The sequence below is a fragment of the Megalops cyprinoides genome, chromosome 14 (assembly GCF_013368585.1).
Source record: "Megalops cyprinoides isolate fMegCyp1 chromosome 14, fMegCyp1.pri, whole genome shotgun sequence".
Classification (NCBI taxonomy): domain Eukaryota; kingdom Metazoa; phylum Chordata; class Actinopteri; order Elopiformes; family Megalopidae; genus Megalops; species Megalops cyprinoides.
This window is the reverse complement of record NC_050596.1, coordinates 14,319,369-14,344,794: the sequence shown is the minus strand read 5'-3', so window position 1 is coordinate 14,344,794 and position 25,426 is coordinate 14,319,369. Positions and strand designations below refer to the sequence as shown.

Below are 25,426 nucleotides of genomic sequence, written 5' to 3'. Positions count from 1 at the left end.
AGGCCACACTGTCAGTCTCAGACAGAGAAAGGCACCTTACCTTACCCTGGATTCTTGTTGAATGTGAGCATGATTTAATGCATGCATATACATATATAATATGAATTACAGCATATTGCCTTCAAGTCAGTATCATTTCACCATACCACCAGCAGACATGCTATAAGGAGGGAAATAATAAATAAAATATTGAAAAATGTGTCTGTAATCCTGAGTATCACTCTGAGGCTGCACAATCAGCACGGTATCTTCTGCATTTAGCCTCTGTCTGACAGCTGCTGGACCACTGCTGGGACGTGGGGAAGTCAGCCATCCTGGATCCATCAGGGATTTTCTCTGGGGTGACCTGCACTGAGTACAGCAGTATTGCTGAGGGAGGGAGGGAGAGGGCTGAGGCACAGTTAACTGGCAACATTATGACTGCATTGTACCCAGAGACATGATGGCTGCTGGCCTGCCCTGAATTGTGGTCACATATAACTCTGGGCTGGACCTTGTACAGGGGTGCAGGATCTACACAGAATAGGCTATCAGTAATACATTCTTTGGAGTAGGCTTAAGTATTTGCAACACCATCCCAATCCCTGATCAATGTGCCATGTTATACTCATTACTGTTACAGAATAATACACTTGGGGTTTAAAAGTACCTGGTTTTCAACTGCAGAGATGGTAGCTTTGGACAATCTGTTTTAGGAAGTCCCCAACCCAAAAGACCCCTTCCTCAATGACAGGGTGACACCAACTACAGTTGCATGTAGACAGTGAGTCATTGATAGGATGTCAAAGAATTTTTTGGATGCAACATTGACTGGTTTGCTTGGATGGATCTAACAAACCCAGGCCTGTCTGTACAGCTGCAATGTCAATGCTTCAGGTTGAAATAACCTATAGCCCCCCCATTACATATCTGTTGCTGATTGCTGATGCTGCTGATTTCTCATCTGGTGAAAGGAGAATGCGAACAAACCATCATCTCAAGGTTTCACTGTCTAGGTGCAAGGCTTTACTTGGTATTAGTCCGCCTTTTACTTTGAGAATGTTTTGTCAGAATCCTGCTGATGCAACTATATTAGAACAAATGTAATACTGTATTTCAGCTTTTACATGTTTTAAAACCTCACCCTTCCCGTAGTGAAATTTGGGAGGACACACAGTGCGCTGTGGCTGAGATCTCCAATAGGGGGTGCTCAGTACACAGCCTTGGGTTGGAAGTTGCGATAAAGTCTTCTTTAAGCCACAAATGATACGCGGTGTTCAAATAATGAAAGCAGTGGTATTACACAAGAGCCCATTACAAATGCACACAAGCGGGGCAGGCAGACTGCTCAGTTTTGACAAGTTTTCCCAAGCTCAAACGACTGAAAAGTCAAAGTGAACTTGACTCTGCCTCAGGAAAGAATATTTACATTATATCTCTCCCTCTACTAGCAGGCAATTCGTTTTCAACATGTTTCATTGCAATCCTTGCAGGTATTCTATGGAGGGGCCGCTCTGAGTCTACCTTGAGGCCTTCCATCAAATTTTTAGGTCGTGTCAGCGGGGTAAGTACTTTTATAGAAATATGTATTTATTATCATCTTTGATACGAACTACATTTACTTATAAACTGTTGAAGAGGAAAAAGAACAGGATGAAATGGTACAAAAATATATAAAGTACAGATTTAGTTTTACTGTATACTAAAAAACTATATAGCTAATAATAACAGTTTTCATCTATAAACTAGTCTGAAAGCCAGCTTAAGACAGGCATACAAAATGATTTTCACAGTGATGCTAACAGACAGAAGAGAGAACAGAACTGTTGAAAATGTTTTTGTCAACTTTTCTCAGCAGACCTTGAGGGAACATCTAATTAACAAAAATAATTTCTGAATGAAAACAGGATTCTGGGAAAGTTTCTCCAGTGTTTGCTGTGCATTTAATTGGGGCAAATATTTCTGCTCTCCCTCTGAGCAGCAGATAATTCTGCTGTCAGTGCAGCTAGTAGTAAGGCAGTGACACACTTCAAAATTACCAGTGTTGCCTGGACACAGCATGAAAGCTGTCCCAATCAATTGGCTTTATCTAGACTGAGATGATGATAAAGACTCATCTGAGGCAAGATTATTAGGAAGCTTATTCAGCGCACTACATATGGATGGATGAGTAAAGATTTCTGACCATTTGCACACAGTGGGGAAAAAACTGTCCTTTGGATATCATATGAAAGAGCTGCTACATTTTTAATACTTTAAGCAACTGCATTTGCACACCAATTAAGCCAGGAACAGCGATATCAAACAACTCTCCTTGCAGTCTGTTCTGGGTGCATTTCTGTCTTAATTGTGTCCATAGCCAGTTCAGGGTAAATAACCTTAACCTGGATTGCTTCAGTAAATACCCAACTGTGTAAATGAACAATATGTCATTTGCCCTGGATAAGCATGCCCACTATGCAAATTAATGAGGTGCTGTTACATACTGTAAATTCACGCACATGACAGTCACAAGGTGAGGAAGCAATAATTTCTCCAAAGCTTCTGCAACCACTTGCACCTTCCTACACACAAAGAGATAAAAAGGACCAATTAGCTTAGGTCGACACTGGAGCTGGTCTCAGTCGCTGTGAGATCACATTTGTTCCTTGCAAGGTCACATTCGGTCCCTGTGAGGTTGCATTTACAGAAATTCTCATCTCTCATGATGTCTTTATTAAAATGACGGCAGACCACATGTGTGCTGCTTCCTGTTATCACCAATAATGCCTAATTTGGTTCTTTTGTGGTAGAAACAGGCTGATGATTCCAACAGCTTTTTAATCAGCTTTTAATCAAATTTTTTATCAAATAAATCACACACCAACTACATGTACTCAGCTCTGTTTCCTGTCTTAGCTGACAAGGCCAGAACTCTCATTTTACTCACGGTCACAGTATTTAACAACAGCTTTATTACCTCTCTTTATCTTTATTCAGTGTTAAAATCAGTATACCGTCACGCCCTGGAAACACTCCTACCCTCTTCTTACAGACACTGTGAACAAAAAGTGAAATGATGTGACCAAGGATAATTATATCATATATAACATATTTGTATTAGGTGACACACAGTTGTTGTTTTGTATTGTACGGGGACCAGAAATTCCAACTATTTTATTCAAATGCAGAATTGAACGGTGCCAGATGCAGCCTTGAGATGTATGAGACAGGTTTCAGACAGACACTCTTAAAGGGAGATAATCACCAGCATGTTTTAGACTGCCTCCATGCGTGCAGGACAGCTAAGGGCTGTCTGACGCAATGACAGAAATGATAGGGAAAGAAGAGTGAAAACTCTTCCATTCACGCGTGAGATGTTTTTGGCTGCTGTCATTTCCCTCCTTAAGGTCATTTCATATGACAATGTTGATGTATGCCTACATGTCAAAGTTAAAATATTAATTCATTTTTTTGGCACAGGGCAGTGCGTGTCTCTTCAGTGCCCCTCTCATTCTAAAGCATGCTGCCGTAATCCTGCCACCAGGTCAGCCACTGTAGAAATTCCCTCGACCAAACACCTCCTTGCACATACCTGAAGTGATTGAGAAGACGCATCTACTGCCACTCCAAGTAAATCAGCTGGGGAGACAAAGGGAAACCTTCCCTCCAAAGCACCAAAGACCAGCTGTATTCAGCGCACACTGTTGCACCCCATGAACTGCTAACTGTTTTTTTTTTTGCACTGTTAAGGACATTCTCAACAAATCGTCAAATGCCATGAGATGGCATCCCTGTGATTATATCTCTCCATTTCAAGGCCCATCTCAAAGAGATGGCCTTTAGGGAGTTCATAACTCTTCACTTCTGCTTGGAAGAAATGTTTTTATTCACCTGTACCATCTTCAGCTGTCAAACAATGCTACTCTCTCACTTTTTTGATATTGAACTAGAACAGCCTTTATAGCTTTATTTATACATTGTAACAACAACAATAATTTGTAACATTTTAACAATATTTAAATGAAAATCAAATGCCTCAGTTTTTTTTTTTAATTAAATATGAAAAACTTTGAATGTTGTGGTTGCATAAGTCTACACAGCTTTAAATTAATACTTGGTGTAAGCACCTTTTGCTTTGGTAACTACAGTAAGTCTGTTTGGATAAGTCACTACAATCTTTTTGCATCTACATTTTGAAAATTTTCCCAGTCTTTGCAGTACAGTACAATTACAACTCCCAAAGGGTGTGTTAACTTATGCAACCAAGCTGTTTTAGTTTTGCTATTTTAGATTAATATTCCCTTGTCGCCTTTTCTTTTTACTTTGATGTAGTCGATGTCTAAATGAAAGTGGAAAAAATTTGATTTAATGGGTTTTCATTTCAGGCCACATGGGAATAAAAGCAAGAAATTCTGAAAGGGTGTGTAGACTATCTGGATCCACTGTATTCACACATACGGTATTGTGGGACAACTATGCCTCTATGCCCATAAGAACCAACAGACCACTTAATTAGAGAATTCTTTGTTGGCAGCTACAGATGAAGTGAAATCTACTCACTAGTATAGTTATAAAAATCTGAAGTATCTAAAATATCTAACTTCAATGCTGTGGGTTCAAGGATTTCAGGAACGGCTAAGGCTACCTTCTGCACCATGTGACAATTCAAACCCATTCCTATCACTGCAAACTCAGTCATGCTTAAACTGCGCTTCATACATAGCTACCTTTAGAAACATTTCAGAGAAATGTCAAAAATGAATTTAGCATGTGGAATTATTCATTGGCTGAATTGAAACACACATAAAACCATGCCAGTTAATGGTAAACCTGTCTTTTAAATTCCATTACCAGGACGTGATAGTTCTGTCTTCGCTGAATTCTGTATCAGTGTGTCACATCACTTCTGTCACATGCAGTGTTGCATGGGTGATATTACGTACTGCTACTCAATGCAACAACTTGAAATGTGCAGTTACACTAACACCACAAAAGAAAATGTCGTTTATGTCCATTAATTAATGCCTCAACAAACTGAGAGAAATATGAGTGAATAACAAAATGGAGACAGTAACCATGGCAACTGAATTCTCTTGGATATCCAAGTAATGTTCCGCCAAGCTGCCAATTCGGACGTGGAAAGGAGTGAAGTTTAACAAATGTGTTTTATCACAGCATTAATATCAAGGTTAACAAAGTCAGCATTTTTGTATTTGATTCAAACTGTCGGTATAGTCATCAGCTTATTGCATAAATCTACATGTTCAATTGGAGCACGTATTGATTACAGAATTAGCTAGGTGTTAGCTAGGTGCTACCATTCCAACAGGCTAATATGTCCACTTTACTATTATCTGTATTTATTTATTGTGGCTTGGTGGGCAGTTTGGCCTTAAAGCATAGAAAATGGTTTCTGATCCTGTTCTCATAATTATCATTGTAATTTTCCCTGGCTCGTGATTAACTCCATGGCCAGTCTGTCACAGTTGGAGCATGGGATGGCAATAGCAGTAGGCAGACTGGACAGGACTGTGGTCACTGCTGTGACCCATTCATCTTCCAAAAAATAATCATACCTTGTGCCAGAGCTGTAGACTGACAGTCAAAGTGCATTTGTTACAGAAATGGATCCATTTTCATCAGGGGGAAGAGGGAATTGTTCTTACAGTGAGCTTCATATGCATTTATACCCCAAATTAAACAGGAAAAAATCTTATTGAAGAAAAGGAATATAGAACACCGACCTTATGGACTATCTTCATAGCATTGCATTGATCAAAGTCGTATTTTCATTTTACAGTAGAGCCAGACTTCCTCACTCCAAAGTTGGTCTTTCCCTGCAAATCTTTGGCCTTTTCAGTTTAGTGCTGTCTTATTTCTTTCTTATCCCCCAGTTCAATAGTCCCATTGCTGTATGTCTAGCACTTCCTCCAGTTTACATACATGCAGTTAGTGGTCCCAATCGAGAAGGGTGCAAGGTAAAATCTAAGCAGATTTGAATCTAGACCCAGTAGTGACAGAAATGGCCCAGGGGTGGAGGTTCCACTCTCTGACACTCTGCTGCAGACCCATAAATGGCAGAAGACTTTTGCATAAGTATATATACCCATACACACAATATGTTTTGCATTTGTATTGCATTGCATTGGTGCAATGATGTGTGGTTACTTTTTCAGTTATCACTTCATGTCCACAACTAACTGGAGGTTGAAACATGTTTACTTTCAGGAGAAAGTACATAAGTGTTTGAAAATGACAGTTCTCTTGGACACACACCAAGTCAATGGCTCTTACAAGACAGATTACACATGTTTAATACAGCATATCCAATGAATTCTTCTGGAAAAAAAGTCAAAGCATTTACATTTAGTTAACTAAAAATGCAATATTAATGTATCTGAAATGTGTATCAATGCCTACTTTATGCTGACCATTATACCGGTGCAAATTATGAACCATGCATTCTCTCTGAATAAATAAGGCAGTTCCATGGAAGATGGATAGCATAATACTGTCCAGTGAAAATAGAAAAATAAATAAATAATCATATACATTTAAATCTTGCTGGCTGGAGTAGATATTTCTCACAATGAGCCCCGAGCACTTGCAGGAGGCCCAGTATTCGCCTGCAGCACGACTGCATTCCAACTAATGCCAAGGTGGAAGTGACCCATCAGCCACACACATCACTTTGGACAGAAATGTCTTCATGCTTGTCAGGTATCATTCAAGTGAAGAGAAATAGCCAATTTTTGAACAAATATACCTGAATAATACCGTAGTATAACAAATCATTTTTGGAGGGATGAAAAATGAATACACCCTGAAATTGAAACTGCCCAAAATGAACATATTGTTTTAAAAGGAGGACCATTCTTACACATAAAAACATTCCCACAGATGGATACTCAAAATACATTTCATATACAGCACTCTGAAAGGATGATGAAAAGGTTTCCATATTAATAGCCTTTGCTAGAATTAAAATCAGTCCTATTTTATGTGTTTAACCATCACAACACTAACACTAACATTTAATGTTGCTCATTTATATAGCTGAATTTAAACTGAATGAATTTGGACTGCAAACCTTCCTCAAGGGTACAGCAACAGTTTGCCACCCAAATCTGCAACCGTTTGGTTACAGCCCCCAGTAATCACACTGCCTCCACCTCCTGCAAATCTAGCAAAAATAATTGTGCAATAACACCTCTGAAACTCATTGTTATTCTGCTGGCCAGAAATGGCTGAAATAAAGGTACTCACCACCCTGCTCAGTGCTGACGGTGATGGCTGCGACCGGCCGGGGAAAGGAGCCCAGCTCGGACACACCGTTGAGCGACTCGATCTCGAAGGTGTAGTTGGCGTGGGCGGCGAAGTCCAGCACGGTGACGGAGGCGTTGGTCAGCCCCTGGGGCCGCGGGAAAAACCTCAGGCCCCCGTCACACAGCTCGCACTGCTCCGGGTCCGAGCCGCACTTCTTGCACAGGACGTTGTAGGTGAGGTCGCTCCTGCCCCCCGTGTCGCTGGGCGGGCTCCACTCGAGGAAGAGGGAGGTCTCATTGATGTTGAAGATCACGTTCCGAGGAGGGGAAGGGGGTCCTGGGGGGAGAGAGAACAGATCAGTTAGAGATTCATTAATTAGGTCTGCACAGAGTGGCAAAATCCGCCGTGATATTTTGAAGACTGGGTATTAAGCTCAGATCCACTTCCTGCTCATTGAATTTTCTATTAATGGTAGGTTTTCAAAGCTGGTCTTGGAACCATGGAACATTGTTGGTTACAACATACAAAAGTATCTAAGTATTAAAGTACAAATATGTATGTATGTCTGTATGTATGTATGTCCCTAATTTCACTTCCAAAGGTGAAGAGAAGTACAGGAACTTACGAGTACATGCCATTGTGGGGGGGTCCTTTCCTGCCCTAAAGAAGCCTGCCTCACACGGACAGAGTGAGGAGCCCTCGTCGTATGTAAAGCTGTGCAAGGAGCACTTGGAGCACTTGGTGTTTCCAGTGAAAGCTTTGTAGAATCCAGGTCTGCATGCTGTGAGAAGACAACATGGACAGTTGGTCAGGAATTGAACCTAAGTTCTTGGCAGCAAGTCGATCAAGATGAGTGGGTAGGAAAGCAATGACTGTCAGGAGCAAAGAGAGACAACAACCCTGGTGCATCACGCAGTTATGCACAGGACCTGATGTTGCTGTCCAGGATATGTGCTGGCATATAAATCACTGTTGTCAAAATATCAATATGTTACTCATTGGCAAGCATCAGTCTAGTCATATGACATTTGCCCTCCCAGTACTGCATAACAATCGCCTCACATCCAAGCCCAATGACATCTGTACTGCACTTGTGAGTTCTTGTTTAGGGTAATTTATTTTTTATGGTCATGTGGTGCAGTAGTCTGGATATTGTACACCACTGCACAATAATCCACATTTAAAAGAGCTCAGCAACCCTGTGAAGCCTTGCTCCTGCCAAGATACTTTTGACGGCAGTTTCAACATTCTCACCATTTATTACTGTAACTGTAAAGATAAATGCCCTTTGCAGAAACTGATCGCATCTGCAGTAACAAAAGTTCCACTGCACTAATTGCACTGTGCTTATTTAATGCTGGCGAGACACTTGTCAGATGTATAAATTCAAACAATTCCCTGCACAGCCAAGGAAAAAAAAATAGAACTACCTCCTGGGACTCTCAGTCCCTTTAATCTGCATGGGGATCAGAGGTGCCACCAGGACAAATGCTGTTTCTAAGCCTCCCAGTGCCACGTTAATGGTTTCAAATGCTCCGAGAGGTAGAGGCTCCTGCCCTTAGCAAATTCCATTTTATTGCCTGTCACAATGCACATGGCATTAACGAGGCAACACAAGCTGGCCAAAGTCAGAACTTCACCTTGGAGCAGGGACTATCCTTGTTCCTCTGATTTTGTTCCTCCCATGAAGTAAATCTTTAAAAAAATGGGAGAACCCTGCAGAGCAAAGCCAATTATGCCAGGATACAGGACAGAAGACAGCTGTATGGATATTATGAGTGGCATCCTCTCTGGATAGAGGTGCCATTAACCCTTTGGGGCTAGTGTCATTGAGCCTAGGGCAGTTACTATTCAAAGCCATCTATTGCTGAAATCACAGTTGGTGATCACTAGTCTGACCTATGAAAAACCAATGCCCAGGAACATATGGTACTACCTGCCAATGCAACAATTTCACAAATAATGGTGGCAGAATTAATATAGAATCCTCATACGACCCAAAACTTCTGATTTTTTTAAAAAATAAATTTAATAAATTGCTTAATGAAAATGGCATGTCAGAATGACATATACAAACAAGACAAATTACAAATTGACAGCAACTGACAGCAAAGACTTTTGGATTTCTTTGCATAATAGTTGGCAAACTTCTTTCCTTATACTAATTTATACTTTATGTCCATGTGCATTGCAATAGATATTTTGCTGTACTGCAAGGCAAGTGTTTTTATTTCTGTCAACACTGTTCAGTATATAAAGCTAAACAAAAGGCATTCATATTCATGCTTTGTAGCTGCACCCAGCAGAATAACAGAGGTCTCTGGCAGTGATGGCTTAGTGATAGGTTTGGGCGATTCATCACTTGCACTAAATAACTGTCAGGAAACCACTCAGGAGTCACATGGGATCTTTGGTTGGACAGCCATAATGTGTTGACCTGGGGGGGCTGGGTCTATGTGTGAGTTTCCCAAGGTTAATTAGCTTTGGAAGTCAGCCCGAACCACATCAGCTTGCTGTGGATGGAAGACGCTCACAGCTCAGCAGATGTGCTGGGATTTTTTTTTACCTGTCTGCACTGCTGCATGGCACAGCCTTCCTCCGCCCCCTGCGTGATGACGGCTCTGTGCTCTGGGCTAAGATATCTCCACGGCGCTGCCGAAGACCAGCGATTTCAAGAGAAGCACAATTCCGCAGCATTTATTTGCAGATCCTCATAAAAGAAATGTTGCAGAATAGTTCAGCTCTTGAAATCGAATGAGGCTTGATAAGATGTGTGTGGGAGATATTGCAGCGGGATGCCTGTTACAAATACTGCAAACTGAAAAGGACCCATTTTTCAATTTCACTCAGCAACACAAGGTTAAGGTTGCCTCTCTGATGAAAAGTTCCACACTAGATTTTACCTCTATCAGCCCCAGGGGAAAACAATGCCTCGCTAACAGCCTATACTTGTTTGTGCAATTACAAATGTGCCATGTAATTCTGTTACTCACAATTTTGCATTTGATGCAGACTTGATGAATCTGTCTAACAGCTTAACATCTTTGACAAATTCCAAAATTCATTTATAACAGAAATGCTTAAGACATAGTGACATAGCGCTCAGGGAAGAGATACAGATTAAAATGTCACAGTGGGACAATACTGTTTCACCCTGCGGCAACTTACTGAAGGCACAGAGCCTCTCTTTTTCTGGAAAAAGATGCTGGACATACAGAATTGTTTTCAGCTCAGATATATATGGTGGCAGAGAGTGAAGGGTTAGTCAATGAAACAGTACAGCTGTTAATTTCTAATGCCCAGTGAATCATCTGGTAGGATGGAGGATGGTGCGAGAGAGGGTCTCAGGGCCAGTCTTCAGTGTGAAATAAGTATTACGATGCCATAATACATTTGGTAAAAAATGTAAAATGGGGGGTGGGATGTCACCTACATTAATCACACATCATGAAACCTGTGAAATAAGCTGTTTCAACACATCACTCTTGATCACAATGAATACAGAATATTTTAGTGCCTTACAACCTGTAACTTACTCTCTCACAAGTTTACTAGTTTTGCCTACAAATTTTCGATGTTGTCACAGACTGAAAATACTTTCACAGTTTTAAAAAAAAACTGCACTAGAATTTTCCACTAAATAATGCATGCATTTGCATTCTAAATATAGTCATTAGTTGGTTCGCAAAACATCTTATTTATCGTCTTATAAATTATTCAGCACAGCCTCAATCTGGTATGGATGTTTTGTGGCGACTGTCCACGCAGAATAATGTAAGGTGTCAAAGACACAGCTAATAAGACTAATAATAAATCTGCAATGTCTTGAGAGCCTTGCTCGGCTTTTGAGAACTAATAAGGCCTTGTTTCCCTGGGCTTTGTGCTGAGGCTGTGTTTACATGTGTAAATTGATAGGACACAGAGAAGAGGTTCTCAGAAGGGAAAGAGTGTGGACTGTGGGCAGGGTGGTGGGATGTGTGAGCAGATACGAGCAGATCTGAGTATCATCAGACTCCAGTTGGAGGCCTTGTGGCTCACATGCCCATGCTGACCTGGGAAACTCTGCAAGGGGTTGTGTGATGAGCCTTGACATCAGCTGATTGATCAGGCCTTACTGTCAGTGTCCATCTTGTTTGACCAAGGCTGCAATACAGATGGAGTATTCAGTTTTGGCAAGCTGAGAGAGGGAGAGCAGACAGCATTATGCCTCTGATGTGCATACAACCCGTTTGGTTTTTATATACACACATCTGGTGAGAGTGAATATGCTACACTATATCTGTGTTAATATTAGAAAAATACATGCATGTAACAGGTTGCTGCTTGTCTCCCTTTTATTACATACACTACGTTCAATTTTGGAGTCATGTACTGTATTTAACTGTGGTGTCAGATCCTTTGTCACTTCATAAGTTGTCCAATACCCTTTACTGATACTGAAACCCAGAGATCTGAACATGTTCAAAGCATTCTTCTGTTACAACAGATGTATTTGTGGGACCAGGGAACACAGAGCAAAGATCAACCAGTGTATTCTGCATAAACACATTTGCTCAAATTGGTTTTAGCGCATTAGGAACCACTAACAAAAGAAAGGAATTAAAAGTAGATCCATTAAAGGAAAGATTTTATCATAAATACCATTCGTATTTAATAATAACTTTGCCATCACAAGAACAGACAAATTCTTTCTATTCAAGTCATATTGACAGGAATCACTTAATAGCATCCAATCAATTTAATGTCCCAGAAATCTAGGCTTAATCTGCAGCCTCTGCAGATTTAAAAAAAAAAAACAACACTTTCATTCTGCAAATTGATGACTTCCTCATGAAATACATTTTTGACATCAGCCTCTTTGGACTGTGATTTTGGTGATCTATTCGATATTTGTTATCCATTTTGCCTCTGGTAAACATACAGTAAATGCTTTGTACTGCTTTGCAGATGCTTTATTACTTTTTGACTGGTTTTATCCTGGGTTTGGGGCCACTGAGGGCAAAGCTTTCCTCTCGTTGTGTGCATTCTTGCAGCAGTGCTCTTCTGCCAAGGCACTCATAGCACCAGAGTCACAGGACCCGCCCCCTCTTCCTCTCCCTCTGACGCGCAATTTAACAAACGTCTTTCAAAAGACTTCAGTTCCAGCGTCAAACACAGACCGGCCTCACAGGCAGCCCTGCCAAACTTTTAACAGTGTCACATTAAAGACAATGAACTGAAAAGGTGCGTCTCAGAATGTACTCAGAAATTCTGGTGGAATTTCTGAACTACTTCCACAGGTGTAGCCCAAGAACGCTTCATATTCTGTGTCATTGCGGAATCCCCATACCACTAGCATTTATCTGTTTCTGTGAATAAATTAAAAAGAAAGAGCAAAAACAAACTAACAGTAGTTGTATGAGCAGTTAAATCTAGTTATTTTCTGTTGCCTTAGGCAGAAGGGTTGTGGATGGCAGTGATCTTACTGCAATACTTTTCTTAAAATGAAGTAAGCCAACACAAGCATGATTTATCCATCGATATAGTTTCTGTACATTACAACACAAAGGGTCTCAAATGACAGCTTTCAATATTATGAGTTCACAGAGAAACAAACCCATGAATGGAACAGAGGTTTTTATTTTCTTTTAATGTGAGGAGGGATATTAAACATAACCCTTCTTATAAAAACTACACTGCAGAATTTCCACTATGCACTAATTCACACCACTTCAGAAATGATAACATTAAATGGTCTTTATTTTAAAGACCTATTCGTTGCATAAGGTAAGGTAATGAATACAATGCGACTGAACAGTTAATTTACACTGTGTCTGGTCATTAGCTGTGTTAACTAGAGATGATATATTTAAAACCCTTAGCATGGTTATAAAATGTCAGTGTGGGCAGGCCCTATGTGTGTGGGTGCCCTGCAATGTTCTGGTAAGCAATATTATCATTAATATTGGATAGGTAGAATACACAAATACAATTCAGCTCTTAGATGAAATTTTCTTTTTTTTAATAATAAGAACTTCAACACCACTGACCTGACTGCATAGAGGCTGCCATTTCCTTCTCTCTGACAGTTTATAAGAATATGGAACTATGCACAGGACATTTCCTGTGAGACTGTGTCTCCCTAGTAGCAAAATCAGGAAATGGGATCATAATTACTTGAGGTTGCTGGAAACAATGACTTCAGTGATTGGGGAATAAGCCACAGAAATATTAACCAGGGTTGAGTTTGGCCAAAGTCGGGTCCTGCTGATGCAACACATTAACAGTTTCTAATAGATCCATTAGAACCCACAATATAAGCCTGAGCCCCTCTGACAGTCTTAAAGCTATAACTGTATCATGCATGAAATGAGTCTAGCTAGGCTGTTAAAAAAATACATAACCCGTACAGTGTAATAGCCATTAACACATCTGACTGTGTTCTGCACAGGTGCAATGTTGTAACCTGCCTTAGTAAAGTAAAAAAAAAAGGAAACAGAACACCATACAGAAAAAACACTGAAAATGCTGAAAGGAATATGGTGTCTATTAAAGCAACCTCACAGGGGAGGGGAAAACAAAAATTGAGAAATAATTTAACTTGTATAGAAGGGTCCAATTTTGTTCTGTACAGAAAAGGAAATGCAACGATTCCCATTTAGAAGTATTCCCAGGTTCACTTCTGGTAATGTGCGTAAAAGTCAATACAGGATACTCAGTGACGTAAAGAGCTGGATTAAGCCAAAGTTGAAAGCATTGATATGAATATGGACAAAACCAGTCTTTGGCTTCAAACATGTTTCCTCTCAGCACCAATGGCTTATGTGTGTAGCCAGATGTTCACACATTAAATGCTCCCGAGCAGAGGTATCTTAATGCCAAACAAAAATGCATTTATGATATTTACATTTCGAAATGATATCCTCTTTATTTTGGCAGAAACATATCTTTATGCATATGTTCATTAAGGTGGTGGGATGGTGACTGGTCCTTTAAATCAGCATTTTTGATAACAAACATAACAAACAAATTCATATCCAATGACTGTGGAATAAATTTGCAGAAAAAGGCAGTTGCTTGACTATAATTTTGAAGCAATCAGTATAGTACAGACTCAAAAAATGTACACTGTCCTATTGTAACTGCGATATGTCGCCAAATTCCTAATACTGTTGAATGAATGAGAAATTTATGAGCGAATGAATGAGAAATGTATCATTTTCAAAAAGGCATATTTACTATCAGAGCATTAGCAGTTCTTCGGGAAAGATCTGAGGGTGCACAAACAAAGGCTGACATACATCTTTCATCTTAAAGAGCTGCAAACAAGTTCACAGATTCTTGAGGTGAATTTCCTCAAAAGATTAGCGGGGTGGATTCTGTTATGTTCCCTGAATCACTTTTTTTGTATTATTTTCTGAGAAAGGGAAAGGCTCACAGATGAGAGGGATTGACTGTCCTGAATCTGAAACACTATTTCATTGCCAGCTGCAGCTGCACAGACTTCTAAATATGAAAATAAATGAGTTTGTTTATTACACTGACTTAGCCCCTCAGAGCATCATCTTTTTTTTTTCTTCACTGTGACTTCATTAGCATAGTGATGATGACCTGCTATCTGTTTCTCACAGTAAAAAAAACCCTCACATATTAAGAAGTCTTTCTTTCTCTCATTATATTCTTATTTCCCCATGGCACTGAAATTTCACATGCTCAGATGGGAATGAAGGAGTATTTTATCAATACGTGGTCTTACAAATACTCGATGCCATAGGAGATCATATGGATTATGACCTAAATTGATGATCTCGCAGGACTTGCAGGATAAATATAAACTCATTATTTCCACTTCTACTGCCAAATAATGAGAGTACAGCTTAATGAGAACTGTGTGTAAATTACACCTCAGAATGCATGATCTCCTTACCTAAGAGTGTAAACCAAAGAATTGGTTTCCCATATGGTCTAACAGTCAGGATTCCTGGTTTTCACCCAGGTAGCTTGGTGTTCAACTCCCAGTATGTTGTTATGTAATGGGAATGCATGGTGCAATCCATTTGGAAGAAGATGCCCTGGACTCTATGGGCAGCAGAGTAGCATAATGGTAAGATATGGGACTTATAACTGAAAGGTTGGTGGTTCGATCACCCCTGTTGGGGAACTGCTGCTCTACTCTAGAGAAAGGCACTTAACCCACAACTGCCTCATTAAATAATCAGCTGTATAAATGGATAAAACTGTAGTCTTTATAAGTTGCTCTGGATAACATCATCTGCTAAATGACAATAATATAATAATGAGTGTGACATAATTAATGTGAAACAATTTTGGGTGGGAAGAATACAATAACATTAGTTCCTGTCATTTAAGGCATTCCTTTTATGTGAAGAAGCCAGCATAGCTATATTCTAATGTAACATGTATTTCACTCTGACCACCATTCCATTGCATAAAAGTGACATAATTAAATGTCCCCTAAAAGTAAATCTGCTCATATGACCAGTGCCTGTCAAAAGCATGTCATCACCACATGAAGATACACACCCCCCTCCCCCACCTCCCCACCCCAGACATATACCTTAATAACAGTGCTGGCCACTAAGAGACAAGTACAGCAGTGCAGTATGAATCTGGCCTAACAAAGAGAAGGCCTTGTCTTATCATAGCATAGGGAAGAAAAATAAAAGCATAATATATCAGACAGCTAGCAAAATGGCAACTAGAGAAGATGCCATTAAGGGAGATGAAAACTGTGACCTGCTGGCAAGCGAGAGATGATTGCTACAAACAGAATGGGTTCAAACTCCGGGCCCTGTCCTGAAAAGGAAACTTTAATTTTGGGTGCATTATCCATGAGCCCTGAGATGTATTCTGCTTGATGAAACATGTTTTTTTCTCTTCTGAAGCTTGTGTGGTAATTATCTTTCTGTAGATGGACAGAAATGGGAGAGAAATGGAATTCTGTGGCGACAGAGAGATTGCCCTTTACTGTAAATAACACTGCAGTGTTTCTTATCACATGACTCAGTGATGGGAGCTGGTTGGGGGGGGGGGGGGGGCTACACAGCTCAGACCTCTAAATATACTCAGTGGTTGTTTTTTTACATTAGAGTGCAAGAATGTAGGGAAGCTTAATGAAGACAATGGCCCACCCAGCTGCTTCATTAGTCTAGAATGCATCAAATATTTTTGGTAAAGTATGGCAACACTATGGCATAAACACACAAATTTTGGTAAAATTTTGACTGGTTATGAAATAATGCTAAGATGGTCAGGTCAGGTGGTGCTTGATTTCATACTGAATGAGCATAATTACATTTCTCGTCATTTTACCTGTTTCTCTATTCTGCATCACTACCTTGAGGAAGTTTACGAGGACGCCCTATGTGTCTCCTTTTTTGTTTACATGCTGTACTTCTCAGTGAACACATTCAAAGCACATCAAGGCATGTGCAGTTGTGTTGTTTCCATTACCACCTTTTCAATATCAACACTGCTCAATAACAGTACCTACATGACTATCCTTCAGCACTGCTCCAAATGAGGACGCATGCACTGAGCATCAAAAGAACGGCGACACTGTTCGGAATTGCATATGCGTCCCTCGGCATATTAGGAGTAAATAATAAACATGTAGCGCAAGCGAAATCTTAATAGCGCTGCACCTAGTGATGCATGAGATTGTTGTCAAATAATTGGACTTTTCCCACTTGCTTGATTTCTGTGCAGGTACTTAGAGGGCGGAGGAAAACGCCTCTTAATGTAATCATAAAGAGTGATGAAATGGCACTTTAAAAGACTTGTGAGTGGCATTAGCAAGTAATTAAGAGACTATGAAGCCAAACGCATACAGATTCCCTCATTAATAGTCTGTACCTGAACCATAGCTTCCTCTAGTCCCATCAGTGGCATTTGTGCATTCCACATTCAGATGAGAAGAACTAAACGCAATGCTTGGCAATTCAGATGACACCCCCCCCCCCCCCAGTAAAGTGTATGGCTTTAAAGCATGATAAATTTGGCTGTTACTTAAAGGGCAATTTTAATTAAAATATTTATCTGTAGATGACAGAGGCAAAGCTTTTAAGTTGAAAAAGGGACCTGTAAATCAGTCACTGGTCTCAGCTAATAAGAAAAATGCTGTAGTATGCTGCTATGAGGGTTACACATTGGTTTATGGTTCCATTATGAGACATAGAAATGTATCCACACTGATAAATGTTTATTACAATTGAGAATGATATGATGGATAAGATAAAAAGTTTTGCAAAAACACAGTCTATACATGGGTCTCTAGTGGACTGCAACTGGATGCGTTTGTAACTATTACTGCTACCCTTTAAGAATCCGGAATTGTAATGTGTGTGTTTGTGTTAAGTGTGTGTTTAACTGCACAATAATTGAAATTCCAAACAAAGAATTGAGGGGAACATTTTGAGTAAATCCTTACGTAATTAACAAACCCGTCCCACCCACAGGTTTAAAGATAACACTGACCACAGTTCACGGCATCCCTCCTCCACTCATCTCCTACCTTTATACATTCCTTGGTAACAATGCTTGTGTTTCTGATTGTATTAAGATTCATATCTACTGAACTGAAATTAAAGGTGGAAGAAGGAAGATGGAGTGTGTCATTGTAGCGTTGTGTTCATTGGTATCAATAGGATGTAAATCAAAAGGAAAGAGCCTTAATGTACATGCTGTGAGAGGAGGAGACCTGTACTGCCAGCACATACGACCCTGCAAACAAGTTAACGCTAAGAAATGGAACATATGCTATTAATCCTTCAATTAGTAGAGATAGTCTTGTCATTCTAGTAATGTATGTGTTATTTGTTTGAAATACTACCACGGTCATAATAAAAAGTACAGAAATAAAAGTAAAAGAGCCAATATAATGACAATATAGTGCAACTTTATTAGATGACAGTGCTGAAAATCGTTATGAAAGTGTTATAACGGATTCACCACATTATAGCATTAGACATATTATTTGAAACTTTCCAAAGGATACTGCTTTGATATTGTTGGTTTCTGAAAGTAAGTAAGTTTTAAAAAAACAATCACACTTTCAGCCCACGGCTGCACAGGACTGTCTGATGAAGATCCAATACCACTGCCTGTCAATCAGGTACAATATTGCCCTGTGTGGCAGCTTCCATTAAGAGGCACTTACAAACAATCTTGCTCTGCATTTTGATGAATTCCTACAACTATACAACAATGCACTGTCCTCCAGTACTTCTATGTTTCTCTGGGAAGTGGAGGGAGCTGGGGAATCTAATTCCACAGCATGGCCCTTTCAAAAGCAATTAGTGTCCCTGGCATTGTAGAGAAAGTATTTTTAATACCAGACAAAAATACAACAACATTCGTTAGTAGTGTTAATTAAGGATGACAAAGGCTAATACCTAGAACAAGCACCTTACGGTTTCATATGATATCTCACAAAATGCAAACGCCACACTGGAAATATTCATGTCCATAACTAGTAGTGTCATTTCTTTACATATTTTGTCTGTGTGGATTTATTTGCTTCTACCTTTTATGCTTTTATGTGTTTTTAATCTTTCTTTTTAAAGTATGAAATAAGAACATTGTTTTCATTTTCAAAAAGAGAACTAGCAAACATTGACAAGCTATTAACATAGATACGTTCTTGCATGTCTTTTCTTTTTGACTATTATGCAAAGTATTACTTTGTTTATATTTAAAAGATTGAAAAATGCCACCCCTCCACTGTTTCTACCCTTTCTGTAAAACATAATGACTCTGACAAATATATACTGTTCCGAAATGCACTGCATACAATATGCGTTTTTTTGCAGGTTTAATCACTCAATGCACATTAAATAATGCTAAGTGAACAAAGAATTATTGAGAGTTAAAGTTGTTTCATGTATCATGTTGTAACATGTATCATTATATATATATATATATATATATATATATATATACAGTATATAACATGTTAAAAATGAAAGAAGATATGAACAAATGAAATAAGATATAAACAAAATGTATTCGTTAAGGACAATGCATCATCTCATGATAATCTGATGCACTATTTTCTCACTGTGAAACATGTAAAAAAAAAAACCCATTTGCATTCTTCTGAAAGAACCTTTTATACTCCTTTCAATTCCATATTAAGTTTGTTTGCATCTGGACACTGACACATTGATGCAAGACGAATCCCACATTGAAGTATTAATCAAAGATCACGCTGCTTCACTTTGTTCACCAGTCAGAGCTGATTAGGAGCATATAGATGCTAATATATATGAACACCTTTATCATGACATATAACTATAAATAATCATATTCATGAACTACCCCACAGAGGATCATGAGTGTTCTAAGTCTAATTTAACCACTTTTCCAGCTTTTTACTTTTACTGTTCTGTTAGAGACCTACTGTAGCATTGTATGAAAAATTTAAATACCTAATAGTCTCCTCAGTTATATTACTGTAAGTAAAAGAATCAACCTGAAATGATCACTTCCACAGTTGTGTTGTTGCTTGTTATACACAGCAGCATAACAATACAAAACACATGAGCTAGGACAGCTCTCCGGGCGCAGGAGAGGTTGAAAACTCATATTGCCCCACAGAAAATCCTCAATTCTCATGCAAGAACACACAGGCAATTTTATTTTCTTTGCCTCAACTCTTTTTCCTGGAAGGGGTCAATAGTACATTTGAGAGTCTCCTTCAGAAAATAATCCTGAAAATTTGTTGTTGGTTACGCAAGTAAAAAAATGGAGGAATATCCAGTAAAATTTGTGTTTTCATCACAATCATAATTAGGCTTATGTACTGTTTTGCTCATTTGGAGATACTGCCCCACAGTAAATTGTTTTAGTGGAACTGTTGAATGTATATTGTACAAACCACTTGTAGTTATGACAAAGAGGAAATGAAAAAAAAAAAAGAACTGTCTACTTTACTCCCTCTTCCCTCCTCTCATGAATCCTACATCTGTATGGGACAACTGCACATAACACAATTCAGATTGCATTTACTTCACATGATGACAAGTAATGGAAAGTATTGCATGTATTTCACTGACCATTATCAGACCACTTAGCAAACTAGCTAATCATAGTGAACTGAACAAAGCACAGCAAGTCTCCATGAAACTTTTGAGGAGTATAGTATGTTGTCAGCATTAAAATACAGACTTTGTACACTAAAATATATTCAGCATTCTTCCCTGCTGTCTCTACTACTACAGACATATCATGCTTTAAAATAATGATAACCCAGAACAGTACAAAATACAATGAATTCACGAGGAAAGGTTTCAATAACCTAAAAAACTGAAATGGGAAAATATAACAGAAATGGTAAGTATAAATATATAATTAATGACTAAGAACACTAGCCACAAAAACAATTATTAAAATTTTAATTTTAATCTTTGCATAATGTTCCTGGATGCTGTATCTGTTGTTAATTACATTTCATCACTTTTAACTCAACTAATTTTCTCAAATACAATGTGTCAAATAATTAACCAAAATTACAGCAAGTGATAAACATCACTAATCTTTGGTTATTACATTACAACTCATTAAACATTTAACTTCATTGATGTACTGGCGAAAACGAATGAATACACGTTTGTTGTCCCTCTCTGAGTAGACAGCAAAACTTGCAAGTTTCATATTCAGATGCTTCCTGTGGCTTTTTAATTATATTACACCCCAGGTACCAGACTGAATCTGTCACTCCAGCAACTGTAGATCAGTGAGGTCTGCAGTTTAGCCACTCTGTGCTAAATACTCTCTTTGTGAGAGTACTGTGCTATAGGCCCTCTTGGTGAAAATACTATAATATAGGCTATCTTGGTGAAAGTACTGTGCTAAGTGACCTGTTACTGTAAGTATGGTGCTAAGTGACCTCTTGGTGAGAGTACTGTGCTATATGCCTTCTTGGTGAGAATACGTCTTGTCATGGAAAACTGCCACTGCCGGCTAGAGTTTGAGCATATTCTGCACAAGCCTTGAGTGCTCATAGTGAGACCTGCATTCATTTCCTTTCAGCAACCACAGCCATAATCACAAAATGAAAGGGTACGACACATCTACCATACAGAGCATGTCTCACACCAGTGATCTTATTATGACAAGTGTCTTGAACAGAGCTACTCAGCTCCAGTCCTGGAGGGCTGCAATCAAGCAGCCTTCCCAGCTGTCTTTAACACAGAGTGCCCTTGGAACTGGAGGAGGTTAAGTTTCTGAAATCGGGAAAATGATTGGAATTGTGCCGTGTCAGGTGATTAACTGCATGGGGAGGGATTTGGCCCTCCATGGCCAGGGCAGAGCAGCAGGAACCTTCAGCGAAAAAGGTGAAACCACAATTCTGGTCATAACTGAAGGAGAGCCTTCACCTGTTCCAAAAAAACTGCTGAGGTTTAAAAGTGTGCGTAATTTGTATTTTTCCTTATCCATTTGCAATGTGAGCTCCATCAGATTCAAACTGATTGTCATTGTGTAATTGTGAGTGTGGGTGAAGCAAGTAATTGGTTAACAAGCTACACCTGCCTTAATCAGCAGCTTCCCAACAGGTGTATGACTACTGCTGAGCAGTTATGTTTCCCTTTCTGGCAGCTGTAGCTTCTTTTTCTTTAAGCCTTTTGTTTTTAAATGCGTCTGCACTCACAATAACATTGCTCTAAATATGGCAATGTGTAGGAATGTTGGCAGTGCAACATGGGACATGACCAAAAGATATGCACACTGTGACTAGATTCATATTTATATATTTAAACAATGGTGGGTTGTTAACACATTGTTACTCGGGGGGATCTACAAGAAAAATCACAAAGCTATGTAACTTCATAATCCCTTTCCTTTTTCAATATACCTTTCAACAACCATACATCAAATAAACAATTGGCTGATAACTTTCATTAACATTCACATTCATTATTACTCATTTTAATATGAAAAATGTATAACGTACGCTATAATCCTCTCAAAAGTTCATCACAAGGTTATCCAGCCCTACTTCCTTATGAGAAATCTCTGATCTGTACTTCAGTATCAGTAGTGCAAGTTGTTTAATTTTTTCATACACAATTATCCATGAAGTTTTTGCTGGTGCTATTTTTTATTTGACAGGAACTGATAAAAGAATATGTTTTAAGATTGGAATAAAAGGGAACGATAAGAGAGATATACATCAGAAGATTTTGTCAAAACCAATGTATCAGGAAGAGGCAGACTGTCTGCAATGTAGTTAAAATCCAGAAATAAAACTGTCAATAATTTTGACGACACAGATTCAGTAGGAATACATGAGAAATATCCTGTTGTCAAGGCTGCAGACGTCTCATCCAATTAGAAATGATCTTCACCCAAAGATGCTATACACAAGCAGAGAGCTGACTGATGAAGGCAGAGAAGCAGAGCAGACAGGGCGAGAAAAATATGGCAGCTTAATTTAGAGGCCTTGATCGAAATGGTATGTCCCCTTCCATCCCACAAACACAAAACCAATATACTGTATTTCCACAAATAAATCTACCCAGTGAATACCTTTCCATTCCTAGTCTTTCCCTTTATGCTTCGGTAGAGCAGACTTCATCACCAGTTCCTGTGCACGAGCTTTGGTCTCTCTCATGCAATATGCACTATCACCCCTCTGGTAATGATCATTTCATTTGTCTTTCTCATTATCTGAGTTAGCAATAAATAAACAAATCAAAGAAAAACTGAAAATTGCTCACATACTCATCTGTAGCCTGGCCAGATCAATATTTTAAGTCTCTGTTGAACATATAGGTTTTTTTTTTGAAACATGAAATCGGATGAAGAAATTGTAACACAGCTGTTGTCTCTTTGAAACTAAGACAGGCTCTGTAACCTGTTTTTCTCGTGACTATGTGGCAATAGTCTGATCCGTTTGAAAGTGTGTAAAATGAAAAGAGTCAATTAAAATAAAATTACTTCAGTAGGTTAGAGACACTTGAAAAAAGTTGGTTTTACTTTTGTGCTTTACTTTTTACTTATGAACCCCTGAAGCTGCTTAATAACAAACTGATCATTTAAATCAGCTGTGTTGGAGCAGGGAGAGATCTAAAACATGCAGGACCAGGGGTCCTCCAGGAGAAGTTTGGGAAAAGCTGGTTTAACGTAATGGTTTGGTGGTAATGGTTTAACGCACTCACTAGCTTTACCTGCTAGTTGGTACCTTGCCTGGCCAACCTTTGGAACTTTGTCAAGCAATACTTCTAATAATGTTGACTCTGTGTGGTTTTTCACTTGTGTTGTATTGTACATCACTTGTAAGTCGCTTTGGATAAAAGCGTCTGCCAAATGAATAAATGTAAATGTAAATTTAATTTTTAAATGTAGCCTATGCTTTGAGGAACATTTCATTTAGCATGTTTTAAAAAATGCAATTAAAACAGTGATTGGCTGGTGAAAATGTTATAATATAGCTTTGACTTGGTAAGCTAACTGCAAACATCATATTAGAACCTGGCACTCATTAAAAACAACACATCTGAAGTCACACAAAGCAAATTATTATAGCAATTACCTGTAATATCACAACGTCACTGTTACCCATTATCAACTTGATAACTATTTGCATATGACTTTAATTATTAACTCAGATATTCTCAGTAGGTAGCAATGCATCTATGAACTATCATTATAAACACGCCCTACAAATGCGATGTGGCAGTTCAGACAGTTTATGTGCTGTAACTTGGTTATGAGGCCAGTTTCATTCAGAACGCCATGTATGCCTCTCACATTATAAGAGTGTCGAAATCTTGGCAGAGGTACAGCACAGTGAGTGAACTTGGTGAAGTCCTGGTGTAATTGTAGGCCCCCTTTTCCCGCCAGTCTCAAGTGGGACCGTGAGCAGATGGGACCATAAAGAATATTTACTCTTATCTCCCTGCTTTGATATGCAAATACACAGTTCACAGAGAATTAGAAATGCACTGACCGCTGGTTACTTAAGACATTTGTCTTCACCAGAGGGAGTGAAACAGAGGCACAGCTGACAGGCCATGCATTTTCAGTAGAACAAGAGATGTGTCAGGAAATGGATTTGAGTATTTGAGACTTCAATAGCAGGCTACGTACTGGTAAAAACCTTGTATGAACCACAATGTGTGTAACCTGACTCCCAAACAGGGAACTGATGTGCAGTGTGACACAGTCTTGCTCTTAAGGCACTGTACATGACATGAAGCTACTCTAAACCCACTGGAGCTGCTATAGTATTATTATAGAAACATATACTTCATGTAGAGTATATTCCTGTTCAAACAATGTATGTTCATAGCTTGAAATGGAAGATGTTAAAAAGGCAATACACCATAACATTTCAAGGTGAAAAGTTCACATTCACAGCCCCCTTCAGGTGTTTTATGGGTTTTGGTAAACTTCCAACTCTGCTGATATTAAACACAATAAAAATTCAATACAAGGTTGTTCAATACAAAGGTGTGTGTAAATGGCTGTGTTCCCACAGAAACATTTCATTCCTGCTAAATCAGCACTCAGGGCATTGTCTCTTTCAGCTGAAATGTGCTGACGGCTGCGTACACCTATCTGTCTAAGAATTTATGTAACAGAATTGACAATATTTTTCTCTTTATGCTCAGTATTGAGTATTGCTGCGCATATATGGAGCCTGGTGATTGTACTACCATATTCATTGCAAGCTCGTAACGGGTTTTCTCTTTTTTCAAGGAGACACTGATATAATGAAAAATGAGTTCGTTATTTACAGGAGATAGGAGAAGTGCAATGACTAGGGCCTTCAGTTTTTTTTGACCACATGATCCATAAGGATTCAGCTAGCTGACTCAGCAAAACTTAACATGGACATATTGTGTTAACATTTTATCACTTGACTTGTACAAACCCTCATAAAACCTAATGAGTACTATTTCTTTCTCCTCACAGTGTATTTTTCCCCTCCATCTGTAAACAACTGGATATGAATTAATAGTAGATACTTAGAATGAAAGACCTAGCTAGTTAGTTTGTTTAGCAATTAGTTATTATAAGTGGAATGCTAGCACTTCTCCAGTGAAACATGAACAATGGCTGTCTGTGTGTTGATTGGCTGTTGCATAAAACTAGTTTAATAGAGACAGACGGCTATCGGCTTTGTGCAGTTTGTGTACAATTGAGTTGCCAGTTAATTGCAAGCAGTGTTACACTAAGCAATCAAGGTAAAACT

General features: G+C 38.9%; 1 protein-coding gene across 1 annotated transcript in view; it reads right to left on the bottom strand.

Moving 5' to 3' along the window:
- Window positions 1–25,426, bottom strand: part of LOC118788801 (ephrin type-A receptor 6-like) — a 102,528-nt gene that overhangs the window by 34,772 nt on the left and 42,330 nt on the right. Inside the window, exons 4-5 of the mRNA XM_036544900.1 lie at window positions 7,853–8,008; window positions 7,228–7,563 (exon numbers count right to left, since the gene is read on the bottom strand). Of these exons, the coding sequence (XP_036400793.1) occupies window positions 7,228–7,563; window positions 7,853–8,008 (492 nt within the window). The remainder of the gene's footprint in view (window positions 1–7,227; window positions 7,564–7,852; window positions 8,009–25,426) is intronic.